General features: G+C 37.9%; 1 protein-coding gene across 2 annotated transcripts; it reads right to left on the bottom strand.

Annotated features, from left to right (window-relative positions):
• Window positions 1-618: 618 nt before the first annotated feature.
• LOC131986287 (flotillin-2a-like) lies at window positions 619-23998 on the bottom strand. Of its 2 annotated transcripts, none has more exons than XM_059351167.1 (11): window positions 23784-23998; window positions 18492-18573; window positions 16383-16473; window positions 11399-11522; window positions 9936-10054; window positions 9699-9812; window positions 9461-9580; window positions 9154-9368; window positions 7796-7979; window positions 5913-6062; window positions 619-4165 (listed from the first exon to the last, which is right to left on the bottom strand). In XM_059351167.1, exons 1-11 carry the CDS (start codon window positions 23830-23832, stop codon window positions 4115-4117), a joined length of 1299 nt encoding a protein of 432 aa, XP_059207150.1. In that variant the 5' UTR covers window positions 23833-23998; the 3' UTR covers window positions 619-4114. The 2 variants fall into 2 exon arrangements, with proteins under 2 accessions (XP_059207150.1, XP_059207149.1); XM_059351166.1 differs by lacking the exon at window positions 16383-16473 and adding an exon at window positions 15803-15893.
• Between the last annotated feature and the right edge of the window lie 115 nt (window positions 23999-24113).

Here is a 24113-nt window from a genome sequence, read left to right as displayed (position 1 = left end):
AACTGATTTTAATGGGTTTTAGAGTGGCTGACAATTTCATGATACTGAAGCTTTATGGGACCTATTTCCTTGATAGTGTGTCAATCAATTCAAACAATGAATCTCTAACGGGTAAACATCTTGAATTACGACACATTTGGATCTAACATAACATCCAGTCTATCCAGTATTAGTTGTTGCTGCTCCTGTTCCAGGAACTGGGGTTATATACAGTCATGGAATAAAAATAGACCATTGTTTTCTTCAACTTCTTGTTCATTTTAATGCCTGATACAACTAAAGCTACATTTGTTTGGACAAAAATAATGATAACAACATAAATAGCTCATAAGAGTTTGATTTAAGAGCTGATTTTCCATGATAATAACCAAAATCATTATCAAGAAAACCATGGGAAATGTCTAGATATCAGCTCTTAAATTAAACTCTTATGAGCTATTTTTGTTGTTGTCATATTTTTTCAAACAAATGTACCTTTAGTTGTACCAGGCATTAAAAATGAGCAAAAAAAGGAAAAAAACAATGGGATTCTAATTTTTTTTTCCATTACTTTACATGTGTACTTGATCTCCCAAAACCTTTCATCTACTCTGTAACAGACAGACAGCGAGGCCAACAGGAAGTGGTATAACATTTATTATAGGGCGGCACACAACACAGAGTAACATGAACACGTGCTTGAAATGCCATGCTGGATCAGTTTTCCAAAGGCCAGTGTAACATGAGATAGATAAATCACAATATCATTTGAAAAGAGATTACAGATTATTTCCAAGACAGACGACAGATGGATGTGTTTCAGATGAAGACAAAGAGTTAAGGCGTAGGTCTATAGTGTTTGGTCTTTAACCACATTCTCCTCTAAAATGCCACTTTCTGATTAGACAATGTAAATCAACAACTGACACACAGTATAATGGCCAAACGTATGACAGAAAAAATCCCAAGAGGTCCAGATTCCAAAAGAAAAGCTGTTAAATGCTACATTTATATTTAACTAGATATTTATATGTGTTCCTTTGTACATTTGCAGTGCAGAATGTTAGAAATTGCATAAAACAGAAAAAGTAGAAAGAGGAAAAACTTACAGCTGAACTGTATATATGTATAACATTTTCTACAAGCAAGTTATTATTTTTTTACAGTAAATATATGATAGAATATTTCATCCAGATGCCAAAGTGTCAACAAACTGCACATTTAAGTGTGAATGACCTGTTTATTATTTAACAAAGGCACTGTGTCCTGAAACAAACTTTACTTTTCTAAGTAAAAGGAGCATTACATTGTATAATATGATGATTTACCCATTTTTAGATGCTTTAACCTTTGCCCAGCCGTGAAACAACAATAACAGTTGATTCATCTCAGATATGTAAAAAACATGCCACATTTTAAACCGTTAAATGTCTTTAGAAACTACAATGGGAGGGCAGTTTTTCTCACCTAATGAGATCCAAAACTGTCAATCATCTGTCGTGCAGCAGATTTAAAAATAACATTTGTCTTTCTGCAGAGAATTCTCACACTTTTAATGTGATCTTTGTCAGGTTTCAATGGTTAGTGACTGATATCACATGTTCCTAAACCACTTGTTAAAAAATACTGGCCATTTCAAATGACGGTAAGGAATATTACACATCAATAGGCTAATAAAATTATTGTATCTGCGGCAAGCCAGGCAGCATTTTAATCAACATTTACAGGTGACAGAAACACATTTGAACTTGGAGGAATTCAGAAACAAGATGGAATTTGCTCAGACCAAACAAGCCACACGTGTCATGTTTATTCACAGGAAATAAAAGAAAATGACGAGACTAGAATAACTTCACAACGCTCACAGATTCTGTGAAGTGGTTAATTATAATTCACGAGGGGAAATAAAACAGAGGCAAAACTTGTAAATAAAAAAAAAGGCTCATTCAGTATGAAGAAGAGAACTCAATATGGGTTAAATCCTGTGACGATCCTGCCATCTAGAGGCTCAAACTGGTTCTCACGCCACGACTCAACCTTCACTTTGGACATTTGTCATCAGGCTTTCCGACACTTAAATGATTGTAACAGACTACATGTTTTAATCAGACTGACCTGATTTTGTATATGCGTGTGTGTGTGTGTATGTGTGTCTTGTGGTGTTTGTTGTGGTTTGTTATGTCTGATCTATTTTACTGTGGTTGTTTGTTGTTGTATTGTGTCCATCTTATGTAGTATAATAATAAAAATGTTAATAAAAAAAAAAAAAAAAAAAGATTGACCTGAAGCAACAAGAGCAACAAGAACAACTGGTGATGCTTTCTATGAAGCCTATGTCTGTAATTTCACATACAAACATACTTATAATGTATTTAAATCTGCTCATAGAACTGTAGAATTATTGTTACAAGCATGCATACAGTCATGGAAAAAATGATTAGACAACCCTTTTTGTCACGTATCATAATTCTTCAGAATAGTGGTCGTGGCAACACATTACAATATTTGTATAATCACTGTGGGGTTGGCTGATCCTATAATGCATCATAAATATGTTTATAATGCATTATAGACAAAAAATATATATAATACATCCTTGTAAATCATAAAATGCTTTCACTGTGCTATGATTATTGTTATAAAGTGTAACTATGAGTGCTTATAACTGTAACTTTCTATAAGCAGATTATTATGCAACTGCTACAAGTATGTTTATAATGCATCACATGGGCTTCATAGGAAGTGTAACTGACATTTGATTACATTAGATTTGTATGCAGCAGCAGGGAAAGCCATTGGTCATTGCTCAAGCTTACATTTACTGAGCTGAAGACCACAAACACATACAATGTTTACAACCTGATCACGTTCTTTTTCCAACTTTCCAACTGAATCCGACACTAAAATCCTGCTTTGTCATCACAGACTGGTTGTGGTCAGATAAGCAACACAATGTTCAACCTGCAGAGGTTACTCAGTTACAAAACATCTATGAAAAACATTGGAGAAACACATTGTCACATCTGAGCAGAAGGAGAACTAAGGAAGGAGTAACAACGGGAATTAAAGCTCCGACCCTGAACGTCTACCACGTGCTACTTGGGTAATAAAGAAATGTTGAGTGGCAGGTATCTTTTAAGGCTAATCTTCTCTAAGTATGGCTTTGTGTTATGCGTTTGCTTAGCGTCTATATCTGCCTATATTTGTCCAAACACGTGACAAAAGTGGAGAGTAAACACTGTTGTTAGTAGAAGCAAATATGATGAGAACAATGAACAATATGAAAACATTATCTATCAACACAGTGATATACTCTGACATTAATCCAACCAAAGCCAAACCACTGTCCTAAGGTTTGGGCACTTGAGTGGTGAACAGGCACTGCACATCAGAACGAGGAGACAATATGATGGTTTACTGCGAGGTAAGAATTATCATGCAAGTGTGATTCCAATCTTACTGATTTTGTAAAAAGTTTTACAATCACAGTGAATTAAAGATTTGGTGAGCCTGAAGTGTATTCCATCAATTTCTCTTGGAGTTAACTAAGAATTAAGAGATTAAAAGCAAATAAAAGCTGACCCATTCCACACTGGGACCAGTCTACTAACTGGGCTCGGAGGTAGAAGCTGGGACACTCTGCTCCCAAGGTGAATACATGTCATAACACCCGACAGGCAAGTGGTTCACTCCAAACTTCAAGCAGAAAAGAGAATCAGATTCAGATTTGGCCGTAATGTTTTGGACTCTTTCCAGCACCTACTATTGAAGACTGAGGTGTTTTTTTCCTTCACACCCCCACAATCAAAGTGGGCCAACATTCAAAAACAGGTCAGCATATAATTCTGGCTAACTAGTGCAGTGTGATGAGAATCAGTGTGTCTTAAAATTTAAACTAAAAACAACAGAAGATATATATAGGCTGGTCCTGTAGAAGAAAGGCCCCAGCTTTTTTTTCCTTTAGTAAAAATTAAACACCTCTTAAAAATATTAAAAAAAAAACAAAAAAAACTTGGTTGGTGTCAAGTGTTTCTGGTCAAAGGCAGTTGCATAAGGGGTCAGAGGACAAACAAACTCTCAATGCTTGAGGCAGATAAATGTTGACAGATTCAGAGTAAGTCTCTGGCCTGATTCATCAGTTGGCTGTTTGGCACTGCGGGCTCATCATCTTCTGCAGCATAGGCATCTGTGGGACAGAGGACAGGAGTTACAGCTGCTTTCATCCTTACACAGAGTACAAAACAGCATGTTGTCACGTAATCAGAAGCTACAGCTATACAGCATATTTCTCCATTACAACATTTTACAGTTTGGAATGAAATATGAGACCACAAGAGCTTACTGCTGGGCATTTTGGAAGAAAATTTAAATGGTCAGTTATTTTGAGTTAGGACCATTTAAAAGTATCATATTCCTGTGATGCTGACTGTAGACAGAATGCTATCAAATTTAGCAGAATCATTCTGACACGTGTTGTATATTAAATTCGGATAACACATTAAAACCAAGTAGCAACCTCTGGGCCTGAAAAGTGAGTTCTGTCTAATAATCGATTTGCTAAATTATGACCTTTTTTCTCAGTTTTTGGACATCCCATAATATTGTGTTTTTCTGTCATTTCTGGTCATATTATACTCTAATATGTATCAACAGACTATATTCGACCCATTTTAAGCATTTTTAGGCATTTCAAAATTTGACCATTTTACCATGACTTTTTTCGAGCGGGTCATTTTTTCGACATCTCATAATATGGTGTTTTTTCGCTATTTTTGGACAAACTGTTCTACCACATGTATCAACGGAGTATAATTGATGCATTTTAAGCATTTTGAAATTTGACAATTTTTGAGAAAAATCAACATGCTATAATATGACTTTTTTCCCGTTTTTGGACATTCCACAATATGGTGTTTTTTGGGTCATATTATGCTCTAATATATATCCACAGAGTATAATTGACCAATTTTAAGCATTTTAGGCATTTTCCCCCCAAAAAATCTAAATACTATGGTATGACTTTATTTTGAGGGGGTCATTTTTCGACAACGGATGCATCTTGCTACCCAGTACTAGCCTTTGGTAATTTAGCATTTGCTATGCTAACAGTACCTTGCCTCTTCAGACTTGTAACCCGTGTAGCCTCCCCTGCTCTACTCTCTTGTCCAAATTTGGTCACTTCTGGCACCAAAAGATAGCAACAGCCAAACTCGAGGATTCAGTGGTAGTCATGGTGACATCAACTTATTTTAGACTTTAGGTTAAACTTTACAACTGTTAATCATAGCGTCACTACTGCATCAAATGACAACAGAATTACTTCAACTTCATGCTGAATGTAAAGAATTTGGTTTAGATGGGATTACAAGTGATGAAAAGAAATGGTTTGAAAAAAAGGAAAATGGGTTATTACAACACATTGTTCCTGCTTTCTCTTTCTCACTGCATTACCAGAAATTTTAAACCACTCGGGGGCGGCTGAACAAGCTGAAAACAGCACTGATATCACCTTTAAGTTGTTATGATGACTGTGTTGCCTATTTACACAGCAAGGTTTTCAGTTTTTACTATTAAACTTTGTTCATATGTGGGTGGTAAAATTCTCATTGTGGCATCCAAGGCTGCTCTGTTAAACTGAACTGTATTCTTGTGCTGTTTTGTTGCAGAAGTCCCTGAAGATGGAGGCTACAGTTTGCCAAGATGGAGAACTGTTGCGTGTTGGTGGTGGGTGTTCCTGCTCTATTAAATGCCCTCTGGACAGCTGTTCTAATGATATGGTTTTATTCCACTGAAAATCTCATTTCTAACATATATGGATCAACAAAAGTATGAGCTGCTTTGGAGAGAACCAGCAATCATAACCCAAGCATACAGTTAAACACAAAGATCTGATGAAATGTATGAAGTCTTGTGGAGAAGAGTGGTACTCTCACCTTAGACAGATCCACCCCAGTGAGGGCGTTGACGGACACGGGGAGTTCAGCTAATAGACGGGTCACCTCTCCAGTCACGCGGCTGCCTTCTCCACTCAGGATCACAATCTCATTGGTCTTGGCCAGCGGTGCAGCCACCTTACCGGCAATCTGACATAACACAAGAGAGCATTGTTGGTTATTTCACTGACAAAACACTTCTCATACCATCTTTACTGCCCCACAAAGCCTAACTGCAGTAACTAGGCAAAGGGTAAAACTGAGAAAAACTGCTTTGATGTTATTTAAATGTTTTTTTAACTTGCAAGCCAAATGGTTATAGGTAGGTAAGTGGTATGACACTTATTTTTATGTGATAATGTAAATTACTTGACCATTGACCCCAAAAATGTAGTTTGTTCACCAAGTTCTTGCATTGCTGTAAAATGTTCTAATAGTAATGCAAAACAGAGTGCAGTAACTACAATGTTGTTGTCTTCTGTCAGCTTTTATATTTTGTTTTCAGTGAATTAACATCTTCAAAATTTATTTTGTTATATATATTTAAAAGTGTTTAAAAAACTCTATTCAACGATTTGTGTATTTTAGACTTAATATTATAAAGTAATGTTATATTTTAGTCTTAATATAATTTGATCTCACTTTTTTACTTAATCACTGTCTAGATAATAATTTCCCTTAAACTTATAATTTCTATTATTCTTGTCTTCACTTTTAAACACAATGAAGAAATACAAGGCAACACTGTATCGCAGTCTGCTCTGGTTTTGAGTTGGATTTTGTAGTAACTGCAATTTTTACATAATTATTTCTCTGAAATAAAGCAAAATTGAAATCTTAATCTTTGTCTTAAGAAAAACAGACATCAAGGAGTTAATTTTTTAGTTATAACTCAATTTCAACCAAAAATGTAGTTACTGCAGTTATAGGCTTTGTAGGGCAGTATACATGACAGGAAATTACATGAACATATATATGCAGAAAAAACAACAACTTTGTTCTCCTCACAAGACCAAAGTTATCAGTCTGTGATAGATAGCCCTGACTAGTGTATGGATCAGTGTAATGCTTTAACCTTACACCATGTTGACAAATTGTAGGGGAATAGTATTTCCTTAAATGTGAGTACTTGAAGCATCTGTAAGGCGGGAAGGTGTGTTCATTTTTAATGAGCCACGACTAAACCTGCCAGACGGGTTCAGGAAACACAAGGAAATGCACTACAGGAGGAGCCATGATGGCAGAAACATTATACAGTCATGGAAAAAAATATTAGACCACCCTTGTTTTCTTCAATTTCTTGTTCATTTTAATGCCTGGTACAACTAAAGGTACATTTGTTTGGACAAATATAATGATAACAAAAATAGCTCATAAGAGTTTTGTTTAGGAGCTGATATCTAGACATTTTCCATGATTTTTTTGATAATGATTTTGGTTATAAGCAAGAAAACTATGGAAAATGTCTAGATATCAGCTCTTAAATTAAACTCTTATGAGCTATTTTTGTTGTTATCATAATATTTGCCCAAACAAATACACCTTTAGATGTACCAGGTATTAAAATGAACAAAAAATAGAAGAAAACAATGGTGGTCTAATATTTTTTCCATGACTGCAAGTATTGAAACGTGTCACGGGGAAACAATTTATCATTATATCATTACATTATCATTATATTTACTAACTTCAGAATAACAAAATAGTTCCATTTCCAATGAACTGCCTGTGATTATATTTTTACAGAATGTGTTTAATTTTTAACATTCATGGGAAAAAAGCTGCTTAAAGAACACACAGATGGCTTCAGACCAGTAACCCAAATTCCCAAATGATGGTGAATTATTTTTTGAACCAGTGGTGTATAAATGAATAGTACAGACCAGGGGCAGAGCCTCCAGGACCAGAGCTGTCTTGGCAGCCTCGCCGTACTGCTGGTAGGCTTCAGCTTTCAGCCTCATCTTCTCAGCCTCTGCTTTCCCCACCGCTTCGATAGAGGAGGCCTCTGCTTCACCAATGAGGCGGATCTTATCGGCTTCTGCCTGCGCCTCCAGCACCGTCTTTATCCTGAGGAGAAGCATCACAGCGCCTGTTTAGTGTACTGTTCATAAATAATTCATGAATATAAGCTTGACTTGCAGGCAACAAAATAAGCGTATTTGCGTTGAAAATAAAGTTATGTAGTGTGACTACTGTTATTATTGTGCTTTAACAGCATCACACTCTCCGTTTTAGCAACCCTCTCTGCAAAAAAGCCCAGTTTGCTTCTATTGGTTAGCGTTTCTGGGTCTTCTGCATCTGCACGCTCTGTGTCTTTAAGCGTTCACTGTAGCCTGGAAATCAGTGACATGCCACTGTAGTTGCGACATTGTTGTGACATCACAACCTTACACAAGTCCTGACAGCTCGCTTAAAGGCACAGTGCCTGGATACATGTTGTGTGCATTTCTCTGTGAATTGAGTGTTCGATACTTCAACAGTATGTATTATTAACCTTAACTGATTATTATTTTAAAAAAGGCATTGAAATCTCACTTTTAATAAAAAGGGACCTTTAAAATGATTTTCATGGGTTTTAGAGTGGCTGACAATTTGATGATGCTGTAGCTTTATGGGACTTATTTCCTTGATAGTGTGTCAATCAATTCAAACAATGAATCTCTAACTAGTAAACATCTTGAATTACGACACATTTGGATCTAAGATTACATCCAGTCTATCCAGTATTAGTTGTTGCTGCTACTGTTTCAGGAATTGGGGCTATATACAGTCGTGGAAAAAATTATTATACCATTGTTTTCTTCAATTTCTTTTTATTTTAATGCCTGGTACAACTAAAGGTACATTTATTTGGACAAATATAATGATAACAACAAAAATGGCTCATAAGAGTTTGATTTAAGAGCTGATTTTCCATGGTTTTCTTGATAATAACCAAAATCATTATCAAGAAAATCATGTAAAATGGCTGGATATCAGCTCTTAGATTAAAGTCTTATGAGATATTTTTGTTGTTATCATTATATTTGTCCAAACAAATGTACCTTTAGTTGTACCAGGCATTAAAATGAACAAGCAATTGAAGAAAATAATGGTCTAATATTTTTTCCCATGACTGTAAACGTCAACAACTAAGGAGAAATAAGGACACTGAGAATAAAATCACAAAGCTGTTAAAACATAGTATAAAATAAGAAGTATAAAGACTTAAATGATGATGAATCATTGGGGGAGTACTCACTTCCGCCCCTCAGCCAGCTGCTGCATCTTGTAGGCCTCAGCCTCTGCGGGTCTCTTCACGGTGGCGACGAGCTCCTTGTCAGTACGGTCGATCTCCTTCCCCTCAATATCAATCTGCTTCTTCCTCTGCACCACCTCGATCTCGATCTCCTCCAAACGGATCTTCTGCTGCTCTTTGGCCGCCTGCAGCTCATACGCCAGCTGAGCCTCTGCTTTCTAGAAACACAGGGGAGGTTTCATTTATGTATTTTACTCTCATGTTTGACTGTGATAATATTGACCTCAACATTTTTTTTTCTAAACTGTACCTTTGTGTTCACTTCCTGGTTGAAGGAAGCTTTCTGCATTTCCAGCTCTCGTTTGGAGTCGGCCATTTTTGTGTCGGCTAAGAACTTGACATCCATCATTTCTTTCTTACATTCAGCTTCCTGTAAAAGACCAAAGATAATGACAGCCAGATGGATTGGGAGCAGTTTGTTGGTTTCCTGATGGCTATTAGGGAACGGATGTTTTTTCTGTTATGTTTTAGTGATAATTTCCTCTTACCCTGATGCCAGCGTCTCTCTCTGCCTCTGCCACTCCGATGTCTGCATCCCTCTGTACAGCAGCGGTCTGAGTTTTGCCCAACGAGCTCAGGTACTCCACTTTATCATATACATCCTGTCAATAGGATGAATAAATATGGAAGTACAGAAATTAAATAATGTTTAAGTAATTCAAGTACTCTAATTCATATCGGAAACAGATGTTTAAAAAAGATAAATGCAGAATGATGTCTCTCACCTTGATGGTGAAGCTGAGGATCTCGATGCCCATGCGGCCCACATCAGGCGCTGCTACCTCTCGCACCAGAGTAGCAAATTTGTCTCTGTCTTGGTAAATCTGCTCAACGGTTAGGGTGCCTGAAAAGAAGGAAATCGTGTTTAGTGCCTTTCTGTTCATACCGTTACTAATAGACATAATTTGCACATTGACAGAATGCTTTGGCTTAACTTACATAAATATAGTTTGCCTAGAACTGACATTGGCCAACATCTGTATATGTCTGTACGTATACAGGTGCATCTCAATACATTAGAATATGATGGAAAAGTCAATTTCCAGTAGTTCAAGCCAAACAGCCCAAACAAAGTATTGAGTCATATAGATAGACATACTTTTCAGCCAACATTTCCATATGAAACATACTTTTTAAAATTGGCCTATTGCAATATTTTACTTTATGAGACACTTAATTCTAGGTCTTCATTAAATGTAAGCCATCATCATTACCAAAAGTATGTTGACTGCTGTTTATTTAATCTTGTTTTTATCCAATGTTTTTTGCTGTGTTTTTAAAGTGACCTAGATTGATGTGAAAGGCGGCCATAAATAAAATGTATTATCATTATTATAAATATAAATAATATATTATTCAACAGTCACCAGTCTCACTAATAACAAGGATTTTCTGAAAACTTCACATAGCACGCTCACTAAAATTGAGAAAATATGTCAGGAGAGCGTCATGGTCAAAATATCTGTGACATTGTGAGATACACACATCCTTAACCATCAACTAATATAACACACAGTAAATGGCAGCTTTTACACTTCATGTGTGAGACACCTGCTCCTTTGACACAGAGGAAGTTATACATTATGTGTCTGCAACATTTATTTGAATCAACAGAAGCAGCACCTGCTATTTTGCTTAATATAATGTCTTCTGTGTCATTCTGTCTCTTTGTGTTTACTTTGATCTAATCGACCTTTCCTTGTTCTTGTTTGCCACTGGATCATTGTGTTGTTGTGCATGCTGATATTTGCACAGTAATATCACAAACCTGTGACACACATTTCCATTTTACATCAACTACATTTCACCTGAATGGAAATTAACTGGGGAGAGTTGAGTCAACAACTCAACCTGCCTCTTGACTTTTGGCACATTTTACTTCACAAACACCACTAGTGAAGCTGCTTTCCACTGGGACTCAGTCCAAGTCGTGGTAAGGTTCTTATCTCATACCAAACATGCTTTGGCAATTGGAACCAGAATACTCATAATAACAGCCATTTACAATCTTTGGTAGCACAAAAAACTTGCTGGTGTGCCTCAAATATGTTTACAAAATAAATAAATACATCTACATTTTATGAACAATAATGGTGGGGCCATCATGTCTGTGTCTCACTTAATCCCTCCGTTCTTTCTTAGAATATAAACAAAGACAATAATAATGCAGTTTGGAGAGACTACCCACCGAGGATGGCACGCAGGTGACCTTCCAGAGTCTGCAGGATGACACTCTTTATCTCCGTGACTGACTTCCCCAGAAACTGTTCGCAGGCGTAACCCAGCAGTTCATTTTCTGTCATCACCTTCACCTGGTGCCAACGTGCACAAAGATGGTCAGCTGAACACACATCCACAAACTCGAGCACAAATACAAATACAGGCACACATGGGTGTGGCACACATGTAAACATGACACACATTCACTTTTGTGGCATTATCAAACAGTCATCTGCTCTCTGATCAGTTACCACACATTGGTTTGACTTTTACACCATCAGTTATGTATAAAAAATATATAAAAGGAAGCATAACATTCAGAATGGGAAATCAAAGAACAAATAAGTGTTTTAAAAAAAAAAAGATCTGGCAAATTCTGCAATGCATTAGTGGGCTGGATGCATAAAGCCTGGGCTGTTTTTAATTGTTTTTTGTAGTGCATCAAACCTATGGTCATGAATCCTTGCTATTGATTTGACTGACTGGTGATGAACTAATACAATTCATGGATACATTTCATTTATACATGAAAAAGGACTATAAAGAGTAATACTGACATGGAGCTTATTCTATATGGCCAGATAATAAATAAATAATTAAATAATTGTAAAAACAGTTCTTGTTTCTTTACATTTCTAAAAAAGTAAAACCATGTGCAAAATTCTATCCAAATGTTTTTTCATTGTCATATTTTCAACACACTATACTAGCTATGCCTGTACAGAGCATCAGTTCTGTCCTTATGTCATTTAAATTACCATAACATAGTAAGTGTAGGCACCCTGTAAGTGTGCCTGGACTTTAATAGTACAGCCAGATAATGATCTAATGTGTGGCCTTGATGGAAAACCATGCCCAGCTATTAGATGCTTTACATCTGGGATTGATAGCAGAAGATCCAGACAATTTTGACCATAAACATGTTCCTTCTGAGCTCATGATGACAAGCAAAGTGTTTACTTATAATGAAATTGCTACTCCAAAACATTATGGTGCCCAAGGAAATATTCCCTGCTAATGGTGTTCTACTTTCAGATGCTAATTACACTGAAGAAAACCCCAACATCTAGACTAAATTCACAGTGATCTGATGAACATCCCAATTAAGAAATCTACTGTATGTTCCTGTTGCGAGGTCAAAAAAACAATAAAACAGTATTACTTGCAGCTGACAGAAATAAATGAAGGAAAAATCATCAGAGGGATAATTTACAATAAAATTAAATAAAAAGGAAAATGGCAATGACCTGAGGTTTACAAGATAAACACAAGGGCATTCACTGACAATAAGAGAGGTCACTTATACAGTCAGGAAAAAAATGGTTTAAGAGAGAAGATTTTGGGTGATATTGTACTCCACTGGAGCTGTAAGAAAAGAGAGAGTGAGCTGGGTCCTTAGGCGAGAGGTCTGCACATGGTTTTTATTTTGCAACATGCACTCATACCAGGAATGATGGCAACACAAAGTCAGGGGAGATGGACGTCATTCCAAGGAAACACATGTCTGAAAATGGAAAAGGCTGCAAGCCAGCCACACAACCACACACAGGCCATCTCAAACAGACAGCAGGGGGAGCCGTGCCGCGGCCAACACTGGAATAAAGTGTGCAATGGTAATCTCTTGCACTTAACTCCTAACCCCCCACCCCCCCCCCAACCCCCATACCCCTCGTGACACCACCCTTCCTTTTAGCCTCTAAACCCACAGCTCCTTCAAGATACAAAACTGAGAAGCACAAGTACAGGAAATGTGATAGGAAAAAAAGAATTGCATTTAATCTTCAAAATCCTCAACTCCTGTTGTTCCTTAAAGGCCAAAGTTGTTTGTTTTCTTTAAATAGGTGATAGACAAGTTGGGTCTTGAACCAGGAGGCTGTTAAAAGTAGACAGAAATGCTCCGTGTGAAATCACGTTGCATAATGTGATTAAAATGGAAGAGTGTGATTGATATCCACTGGGCAATTTAAAACAATATCCCAGATTAACATTCTGCTCTGGTTTCCTTTACATGACTTCTTCTGGGTGCTTCCCCCTTAGTCTAAACATGTGTGTCTCTTTAATCTAACAAAGACACACTACTCCTGTTGCCATGGGACACATAGTCCACAAAGGCTTTGGTGTAGGTTGGACCAATCAAACAGGGGCATGATGAGCCTCTCTGTGAAGTGAACTGTGTGAGAGCGAAGGGCTGTTCGGCCCAACAGTGAGCTCATTGTCAGCATGCATGTTTGAAAACACAGAGGAGAGGAACATTGCCATGACTGTGGTCAAAATACAGAACTGATAACGAGGCATCTTCTTTCAAAGACAAAGACAAATCCTGGCATGCAGACAAAAAAAAAAAAAAGGGGAAATGAATATGAGCACAATATCGTTTGCGAACAGAAATGCAGGACATAGTGTTCTTCGTGAGAAAATCCACCGTTACAAAAAAGTATTTACTTTTGTTGTTGTTTCTAAAAGACACCTACAGGTGCATCTCAATAAATTAGAATATCATGGAAAAGTTTATTTATGTGAGTAATTCAATTCAAAAAGTGGAAATAACATTATATACATTATATAGATCAATTACACACAGAGTGAAGCATTTTATGACTTGATTTATTTAATTTCTGCTAATTATAATAATTATGGCTTACATTTAATGAAAACCTAAAATTCAGTGTCTCAAATAAAAAAATATTTTTTCAAAAGACCAATTTTAAAAAGTATGTTTAATATGGAATTGTTGGCCTCTGAAAAGTTTGTCCATCTATATGCACTCAATACTTTTCATTATATTCTAATTTATTGAGATGCATAGTATAGTATGTATAATAGATTCATAATGGACTAAAGTGACAGCAGTATTAGCATAGATATTTGATACAGATAGCGGTCACAGTGGTTTTGTACTTCTACAACGTTGGCATTTATAAACCACAGAAGCTGTGAAACTAGACTAATGTACTGCACATGATCAGCTTGCGTCATGTGAATTTTTTAATCATACTCCCCACAGTATAATATTTATTCACTTTGTTAAAGCAAGCGGCAGTGGAAAGGTTCACTTTGTCTCATTACTGAATTAGGACACTATTCCAACACAGTCACCGTGTTTACCCTCTTTCATTTACTGTGATAGAGAGTGTTTGCTGTGGAGATAGCTGTGCTTCGTTTGTTACTGCACAACAGCAAATTACTAAGCCTCTATTCAACTTGCCTTATGTTTCTTAACATCCAACATCTCCAACAGCATCAGAAACCTGACCAGTCACTGTTTTCATCACCGTAGCTACAGTCACCCTGACATGTGCTGTATCCATTTTTCAAGAGGGGCACGTCAGTTTTGGTGTAGTCCATGTTGTTAGGGGAATGCATTTGTTGTTGGTTTTTGTTTTACTGGACTCTATACAGGTGCATCTAAATAAATTAGAATATCATAAAAAAGTTTATTTATGTCAGTAATTCAATTCAAAAAGTGGAAATAACACATTTAGATCCATTACACACAGAATGAAACCTTTCATGTCTTAATGTATTTACTTTCTTCTAATTATAATGATTATGGCTTACATTTAATGAAGACCTAAAATTCAGTGTCTCAAAAAATTTGAATATTACAAAAGACCAATTATAAAAAGTATGTTTAATATGGAAATGTTGGCCTCTGAAAAGTATGTCCATCTATATGCACTCAATACTTGGTTCAGGTTATTTGACTTGAACTACTGGAAATGGACTTTTCCATCATAATCTAATGTATTGAGATGCACCTCTATATAGAAGGTTGGCTTTTAAGGTGGATTTTCTCTCCAAAACCTCAACCTAACCTCTTCATTTGGCACTGCACAAACAACCAAAAACAGACACATTAAAATATACATCAAGCTCTACACAGACTACGACTCCTTTCACAGTAGGACCAGATTCAGACTGATAATAACACCGTCATCAAAATGCAAAGAGCTACAGTGGTAAGGTTTGCTGCTACTGGTACCAGAGTGATGATGAAATACGAACCAGAAAGTCCAGCTTAAATGCTAATCAGATACAGACTGCCAAATGAATTGTACCAGTTCTGTAAAATGAATGAGGAGGCTGCATTCTTTTGACTCAGTGCTCATGTCAGTCTGAATACAGGCTTAACTAGGTGTTCTGCCCAGATATGAGGGGGCATCATGCAGAGAACATTTCTGTATGTACATCTAATTTAGTGCCCTAATCCAAAACGCAGGTGTGCATTTTAACTTAAGCCCTCTGTATGAAATACCACCTCTGCTGTGACCATGTGGTGATGCCAGAAAAAAAAGAGTGTGGGGTTGGGGTTGGGAAATGTGTGGGTTAGTGGAGTCTGAACTGGCATTCCCAGGAAAGTGTGGTGATTTACCTGAGCCACCCCAGTGACAGTAATAGCTACACCCTCCGCTGTCTCTACATCCTCACACTTGGGCTGCAGGGTCATAATCTCAAGCGTTATCCTGTTGAAGAATGTGAAAAAAAATAAAAAATAAAAATTGACATGTTCGAAGGGAAAGCAAATGAAGGGAAGGGCCAGAACACAAGGAAAAAAACAGGACAAAGTGAAACCATTCACCCAAGGACTCCAGACCACTAACAACGGAGCAAAATGAGATGCTATCCACAATTCAGACTTTGTAGGATTTTGATTTTTGTCGCAATTATTTTCAAATGCAGATTTATTCAAATCAAATTATTATTCAATTTTTTTGCAATTACTATAGCCTTCATTTATTGACCCCGTTGCCAAAGGTGACTCAGAGTTCGGCTTTAGTGACGAAGTGACCGTCTCCTCTCCACTGCAGAAGAAAAAAGCCATGATGAGAAAAGCAAAGAAACATAGACAATGTTAGCTTGTTAGTTGAACCATTTCCTGAGTCTTCCTTTGGTCCTGAGCACCAGCCACTGCTTTGTTTTTTCTTTTTTTTTGGTTTTCTGAAATGCATTACCTGAGCCACCCCTGTCACATCCAGGGGAACACCCTCCGAAGTTTCGATATTCTCACAGCGACAGAGGATGGTCATAACCTCCAGAGACATTCTACGCAGGCAGGCAGGCAGGCGGGAATAGCAGAGGCAAAACAGTAAGTTGGACAACAGCTGTTAGGAATGTCAGTAACCAAGGTCAAGAGAAAGAGGGAATAGGGGGGAAGGAGGGGGGAGACACAACCGGACCTCCTGTTTTGCTGGTTTTAGCCCTGAAGACCATTGCATGTATGTGTTGCTGCTGACACCTCTTACGAAACCAGGATCGTCACAGCTACAACACAGCTTCTCTTGTCTCTGTCGGTTAATAAATGTTAAAATAAACTAGGACAAAGAGCAAAATCCAGTGTTGAAAGGATTCTTGAACCAAGCGCCTCTCCAAGATTACATTTGTGTGGAGATTACACAAGAATGTCTTCTACAAACAATCCTCATCCTCCACTCCAATACTGATCTGGCTCGACTGTATAAGTCAGATTATGTTTCAGAGTTGATTAAAAAAAGCAGCCGGAGCTGTTCTTTTACAATAAATACTGACTCAGACTCGTTGTCAGAGGCAAAGACATGGGAGGCTGATTGCAGCAAGAGGAGACTCTCTGGTTAAAAGCTCCACCTCCTGCTTCTTTCCAGCAGAATTGGATCAATGAGTCACAGGCCTGGACATTAACATGATTACTGCATCACGAGCGGGAAGACACACAGCCTCCCACCATCTTTAGAAGGCTGCCCTTATGCACACAGGGCTTTTAGCTCAAGTGGCCGCCACTCTCTCCAGGTTTTATCATCAAAGACAGCATGTGAAATGTTGACCAAACTGTACATGAATGACCAAAATGAGGAATAAAAATAGGCGAGAGAGGATTCCTGGGATAGCTGCTCTCTAGATGGGGATTTATAAATCCAGCCATGCATCAACCTCATTTTATTGTCGAGGTTTACCATTACATTTCCTAGCAACTAACGACAAAGAGCAGCACTTAAGGGGAAATGGAACCTGACGGAGACACAGTGGGGCTGAGACAGGTTGAGACCGACACCAGACAAAGCAAAGCAGGTTAGCAAAGTAGAAACAAGGACACATGCAAACCCTAAATATTACATCAATGAGGGTTTTGTCTTGTGATTAGGACTAGAGTTGGCTTAAATTTTGTTTGTTTGGTGTTAAGCTCTGGCTGAGAAACGAAAACACTAAGTCCATTTGTTTACTGTAAAATGAATATCACGCGGAAATTATTTTCAGTATCTGAACTTTTTTGCCTAAATGTCAGTGTGGGAGTTTAACACACTACATGGAAGAGTTTTGTAAATATTATGGTTGCAACTTTTCCTGACCCCGCCATTATGTACCATCTGTTTATCTTTCCAGTGTTTTCTGGGAAGCTGGTTTGTTGGAGCACCATTAACAAGCCGCTGACAGTGGTGAGCCGCTATGTTTACACGTTTAGTAAACATTAGGTTTTAATATTGAGGCCTCACTTTACCATAAATAACTTTATTCTTCAGTGGACTGAAGAATGGCTAATACATTTTTCAGGGTATCTGCATACATACAATTTATATATTGACATTATTACTTCATTTATTACTTTATTACTGTATCTATCACCTCTATGAAATGTCAAAATGCTGTGAATGCTGGATGGGCACTATTTTCAGCCATGGATTAATGCATTTGGTGTACTAGAGAATATTTTTAGAACAAGGACAATGTACATGAGACTGACTTGAAATAAACTACAGCGCCCAGGTCACCAAGTGCAACAACCTAAATTTAATGACATAATGGTCACAGTATGTCATTAAATACATACATTAAGTGTTAAATACATTAAATACATTTTGCTTTTCATCCTTGTTTCACCCAATGAAAATTCTGGCCTAGTGAGGGTATTAGAAGAAAGGTCAGAAAGTCACCAAAACACTAACAAACACCTGTTGTGTGGACCTGCAGATACCCTGCTCTAAAAAGCTTCCTGGATGAGTCTGTGAGCACTGAGCCATAGAAAGACAGAATGGCTCTAAATGACATTTAAGCATTTGCTTTGATTTGGAGCCGGAGCAGAAAAGTCTTACCTCTGGATGTCGGAGATGAGCCACCAGGCCCAAGACCAGCCTCCAACAACATACGTCTTTTGATCCGAGCCACAGCAGCCACCTTTGAAACAACACAGATAAAATGGAGACAATCAACACAGAGATATAATTGTAGTAAACTTAATTAAGAACAGTCAGAAATTAGAAGTGGAGTCGGAGAGCAGAGACCTCTGTTCTGGCCATGTTCTATCTCTAGAGATGGGAATCAAGAACGGGTACTGGTAAATTGGTACCAGACTACGTCAATGCTGCAATATCCATAGGCTTTTAGACAATAAAAACTGCTATTGGTATTTATGTAACAATAATTCATCCTCCTGACAAAGCTGGCACTTTTAAATTTCTAACTGTCCCCTAATGATGACGAAGCTGTCCCTTTACAAGTAACTGTTGAACCTTTTACCTCTTTTCATGTCTTTTTTTTAAGTATCAATAAGTAGAATCAGAATCGATAACTGCCATAAATAAAATCTTAATGTTGTCCATCCCTACCCATTTTGCTATGTCAATTAAAGGGGGAAATAATAAATATTTCCACCCCATTATTCAGATCAGCTCATAATCTAATGTCTTCACTCTTGAACTGAAAACATAACCTGCTTAGCTGTAGTAAACAAAAAAAGTACAGAATTACATCAAAATTTGATTCTAAAATGCCTATTAGCGGTATTTTGTGATAAGAACTGTTTGCTTACCAATTTGAAATGAAAGGAGATCATTATGTCTATGCTTTTTTCACAACTTGTTTCCACTGCCAGATAGAGGTGTAATCCCAGCTAAGAGTACACTTGAATTCATACAGTTCACTGGAAAGAATACATTTTATAAAAACATTAAACACATAGTGTGGGTCTATACTGTAGCAGCATTTTGGCTTCAAAGAAAAGATAACACAGAGGTACTGAGAAAGTTCTGTGTTCAGTGACCCAGTTTTATTATTCTACAAGTGCTTGCTTTGGAGGATGATCATGTTGATGATTCGTCTTCCAACCACAGCGCCCACAGTGTTTGCTCCTGTTACACAGGGAGCTTGCACATCCTCTCTGCTTTCCGGTGCCATTTTCAATCTTTTGATTTGATGTTAGGTTGGATGTTAGGCTGGTACGTTGTTGTGATCTGCAGTGTAACAACAGCTAGACTTTCTTTTCTCAAGGGCAGGCAAGATGTATAACACCTGTGTGCTCTTAATATACTGTAAATTGTTCTTTATCCAACTCATACTGTCCTGACGATGCTCTATGAGCAAATGAACATCTGAAACAAACCGTTCTTTCCACACACTAAACTATAAGTACGTGTTTTAAGGGACAGTAAAACAGTAAGAATTATGTAAAAAAATTTTGCCACTATGGCTCTCTCAATCATAAAAAAACAACAAAAGATAGAGTTTGGTGTGGGATCATGGAATTTTTTTGTCTTCTCCACCATTGTTGTCACTTTAGTCAACTTCTCCCTGTTGGGATTCCTTCAGTGATTGTCATCTTCAATAAAATTCTCATTCTGTCCAAAACAAATGGGCCCTCTGATTAAAACCAATTAAAAAAACCTGAATAAAGCTTTCATGCTAAAAATAAATGGGCTGCGGCTAACATTTTCTCAGCTTAACACCCAGACGCACAAACCCTAAAATCATTCATTTGGTTACAATATATACTGAGAAACAACCAAGTTTTTAAAAGGATATTGGAAAAATATGGCTAAAAACTGGATAAAAAGTCAATTCATGACAACTTCTGGCGAACAACCACAACTTCAACAAAGGCGATATGACGCCATTGACAGGCAAACAAATGAAACAGATTGTTACTTTGATTAAAATGATGGATTTCTGTGTTGGAAAATTGTTGGAAACATTTGGGATAATGTTCACAACTCCACAAAATATATAAAATAGGTCACTGCAAAAAAAGATATGCATCATACCTTTAACTCAATGCAGACCGCTACACAAACATCCTATTTCAAAATCTCAGCGCTGTAAAAATTATAGCAACGATAGTTTGTTATTGAATGTGAGACATTTCCAAAGAAAGTTAGGCATCACACATACAGTATTAAGCCTGATTTCCACCGGGCGCGTTACTGCAGCGTCACGTCAACGTCGCGTATGCCGTTGCAAATAGGTAACACTCTAATCAATGAGAGCATTTCCACCGGGCGCGCTACGTTACAGCAGCGTCACGTCAGCGTCTCTACGCGAGCGGTAGGACTTCTATTTCTCTGCGAGACGCTGCCAAATCGCGTGAATCTCAACAGAGCAGATCGCACCAGACAGGAAGTCCGACTCAGAATCAGCGTAAAACCCTTCCGCCCCTTTCAAAATAAAACACAATACGCAGTTCATGCAGGCTAAAACTACTTCACATCAACATTATGTTATGACCGGGGCACCAGATCAGCAATCAATCAATCAATCAAAGGGTCTCAGAGGATCGGCGACACGGACGACAAGATTGTTGAAGTGGAACATCATACAATCATTTATGACATAACATATTGTTTTTATAAGGATAGATGGTCAGATCAACATATCTTTCGCCTCAGAGAAGCAAAGTAAGTTGTTTTTTGTTGTTGTTGTTTACTTTATACACACAGTTTATCCATAGACTGTATAAATAGAGTTTAAAGTTTATCACGGGATCTTGCGGTCTCCCGTATGGTCAGGATTATCGCGTGATCTCGTTATCTCGCGTGTATACGGACGGCTCGCTAAACTGACGTGCTGCTGCTGTAACGCGCCCGGTGTGAATTGACAGACGCAGCAAAAACGATGTGGAGACGTGCTGCTGCTGTACGCGACGCTGACGTGACGCTGCAGTAACGCGCCCCCGGTGTGAATTGACAGACGCAGCAAAAACGCTGTGGAGACGTGCTCCGGTGGAAATACCCAGTTAGTTCCAGTCACTGGCCTCAGTCTGATCATTTAATCTGCAGTGTTTAGTGTGACATTCCCAGCTGTCACACGTTAACTGACGGAAAGAGGAGGGGGGAGTAGCTGGACTATCTTTACTGACACATACTCCCCCAACAACCAAACATTGCAGCCAGATAAATGACCCACATCACACTGTGAATGTGTTTTAACATCTTAATCAACCGGTTTACTATTAAAAGTACTTATTTTTAGGGTCATAAAATACAATTTAACATCTAGAAAGAAAAATCCCACTCTGACACAGTGGTCATTTCACATTTTTCACACGATACAAACGGTGCATTCTCCTAGTATGACTGAACAATATCCCACAGGAAAACGGTAGCTTTATATTGTGTGCAGAGCAGGAAACAGATTCAGAGCAACACTCTCAATCTACTGAGCTTGTCTGTCTTGCAAGTCTTTACGTTGCCAGATTTCCTTCACTCTTGCCTCAAAAATGCAATATCCTACAAACGGTAACATGTGGTGCTTAATCATCTCTTAATTTCAATTTTGCATTCTTGAACCAAAGGCCACAAGCAGAATGTCTTTCGTGATGATATATATTTTTGGACATGCTCTGTCACAACATAATCTAATTCATACAGATTAGATGTGTTGCTTTAATGAAGGAATGTGGGCAGGACAGACTTTTACTATTTAAACCCATCTGACTACAGCCAAATGCCATTGCCAACTAAAGTGGTAACAGGCTGAGGACCTATACAAAGGATTGGAGCAACACACCATAATAACCAGTGTCCCCAGTCAGCTCCCCAGCATATCTGAGATTCCTGACTGTAATCACTCCTCAGTGGAGAGGGAGAGGGCTGCATGTGAATGAATGAGAATATACACGAGCCTGTCATCGACTTCAGTTTCCTTGATGCAGGGTGTTGGTCTTCAGTAATGAAAGCCTTTATTCACAACAGATAAGGCAGCATTATTTTTGCCTTTGGCCAGAAAAAGGAAATCATGCTTTGGCACCCAGCCTCATAAAGAAACACAGTCATTTCTTTTCACATTCATGGAATAATTCCTGGCATGAGGATGTGCAAGTCACACCCACTCACCTCTGCTCCAAATCTATGTTTCCCCATGTGGCAACTGACACGCTCTTAAAAGTTTCTTCACAATGGAAAATCCCAAAGCTATTTTTGTTTTTCGTTCATCAAAAGTAGGTTAGATAGGCAAACCACACTTATCGTACCCCGTTACTGAAAGCTGCTGGAATTATTTTATGCACTGTACACTGCCAAATCACATTTATAAACTAAAAAAAAAAGACTTTTTATTCCAAAAAGTCTGAGATCAAAAAGACTTTTTATTCCAAAAAGTCTGAGATCAAATCAATGAAATCAATGAAAATGAATGTGATAAAGTGATTTGATTATAACTCGACAACATAGAAATTAGTGAACGAGTGTTGTGATTTAACCCTTGGCTGATCGTTTCCGTAAACATTGCAGATAATTTAGAATAAACGACAATCCAATGCTTGTCTGTGGGACCCAAAGCTCTGACACGCAAGGGGGGCCCGTACTCTGTGCTTTTATATGAGGGGCCCCTGAGATTAAGAAACGTCTCTTTTGTGTAACTTGGTTTAGGTCTGAGAGACAACAGGTTACGCTGTGTGGAACCAGGGGCGTTTATCAACGTGTAATTTAATTTATTCACCCGTATTTCCTCTGCGACAGAGAGCTACCATTCACACTCACCAGTCTTCAAGACAAAAATACATAAAATAAACATAGCCCAGCTTTCAAACATCGTGTCCTAAAATCACTGCATGTTTCACAACAAAATGCCAAAGTAAAAGCAGTTTCATGGGAAACCGCTGCACAAAAACAAGAATGTATGCGGGACCTTAACAAACCTTGCTTAATGCACTGACCACTAAAATGCAGAAGAAAACACTTGAGTACGACTTACAGCAAAGACAAGACAATTTAGGGGAACATTAGCATTAAACAGGTGGATGTAGTCTGAGAACAGTCTAAAGGAGAAACGCTGGTACGATATGGCGGATAACACGAAACCAAAAGATACATAAAATATACTAAAAGTACACGAAACCTTAACCTTAAGAGGAAAACGTGTTTTTTCGTTTGGGGGTGGTGAGGACCTATAACCCGCCCTAGTACAGGAAGGTTTAGCGTGATGTTGTTTGTTACATGCTTAAATGTTATCTCCTGTTTAATACTGTTTAATACATTCTAACATTCTAACATTCTAATTTGACGTCACACGTCGAATAAGACGTTAGAGAAGTGTTTTAATGATTCCCCAGTGTTCCTTTATAAGCAGTAAGCCCTCCATGGAGGCACACATCGTCCAAACAGCGTCAACGTTACCTGAAACCACAAGGGCCTCGTTCGGTCCAACGGTGTGGCAGTTTCCCATTTTACCGACAGAAAAAAGCGTGTATCCAAGCCTAATCGACGTTTACAAAACTAATTTCACTTATAAATACGGTTTTCCCGTTTTTTTCCACCACCAACTCACAATAATCGATTATTTTTTTCGCAACCAGAGTCTAGCGAAGTGTGAGTAAAACAAACCGTTAAACGACATAACGCTTCCGCTTTAGACTTTCAGAATAAAGCCAACGTTCGTTAACATCCGTTTGTACCATGTATAGTTTGCCTTTAAGAAGTCGTTTTGAATTTTATTTTGAAGGTTAT

Source organism: Centropristis striata, chromosome 15 (assembly GCF_030273125.1).
Source record: "Centropristis striata isolate RG_2023a ecotype Rhode Island chromosome 15, C.striata_1.0, whole genome shotgun sequence".
Classification (NCBI taxonomy): domain Eukaryota; kingdom Metazoa; phylum Chordata; class Actinopteri; order Perciformes; family Serranidae; genus Centropristis; species Centropristis striata.
The sequence above is the reverse complement of the archived record's forward strand: the minus strand, read 5'-3'. Positions and strand labels throughout refer to the sequence as shown.

Bases quoted from the DNA above. Each gene is read 5' to 3' on its own strand.
- LOC131986287 (XM_059351167.1), bottom strand. From the start codon at position 23,832: ATGGGAAACTGCCACACCGTTGGACCGAACGAGGCCCTTGTGGTTTCA. The intron at 11,523-16,382 runs GTAATGCATTTC...CGTTGGCACCAG, and splicing joins ATGTGACAGGGGTGGCTCAG to GTGAAGGTGATGACAGAAAA. The intron at 6,063-7,795 runs GTCTGTACTATT...GTGTTATGTCAG, and splicing joins TCCTGGAGGCTCTGCCCCTG to ATTGCCGGTAAGGTGGCTGC.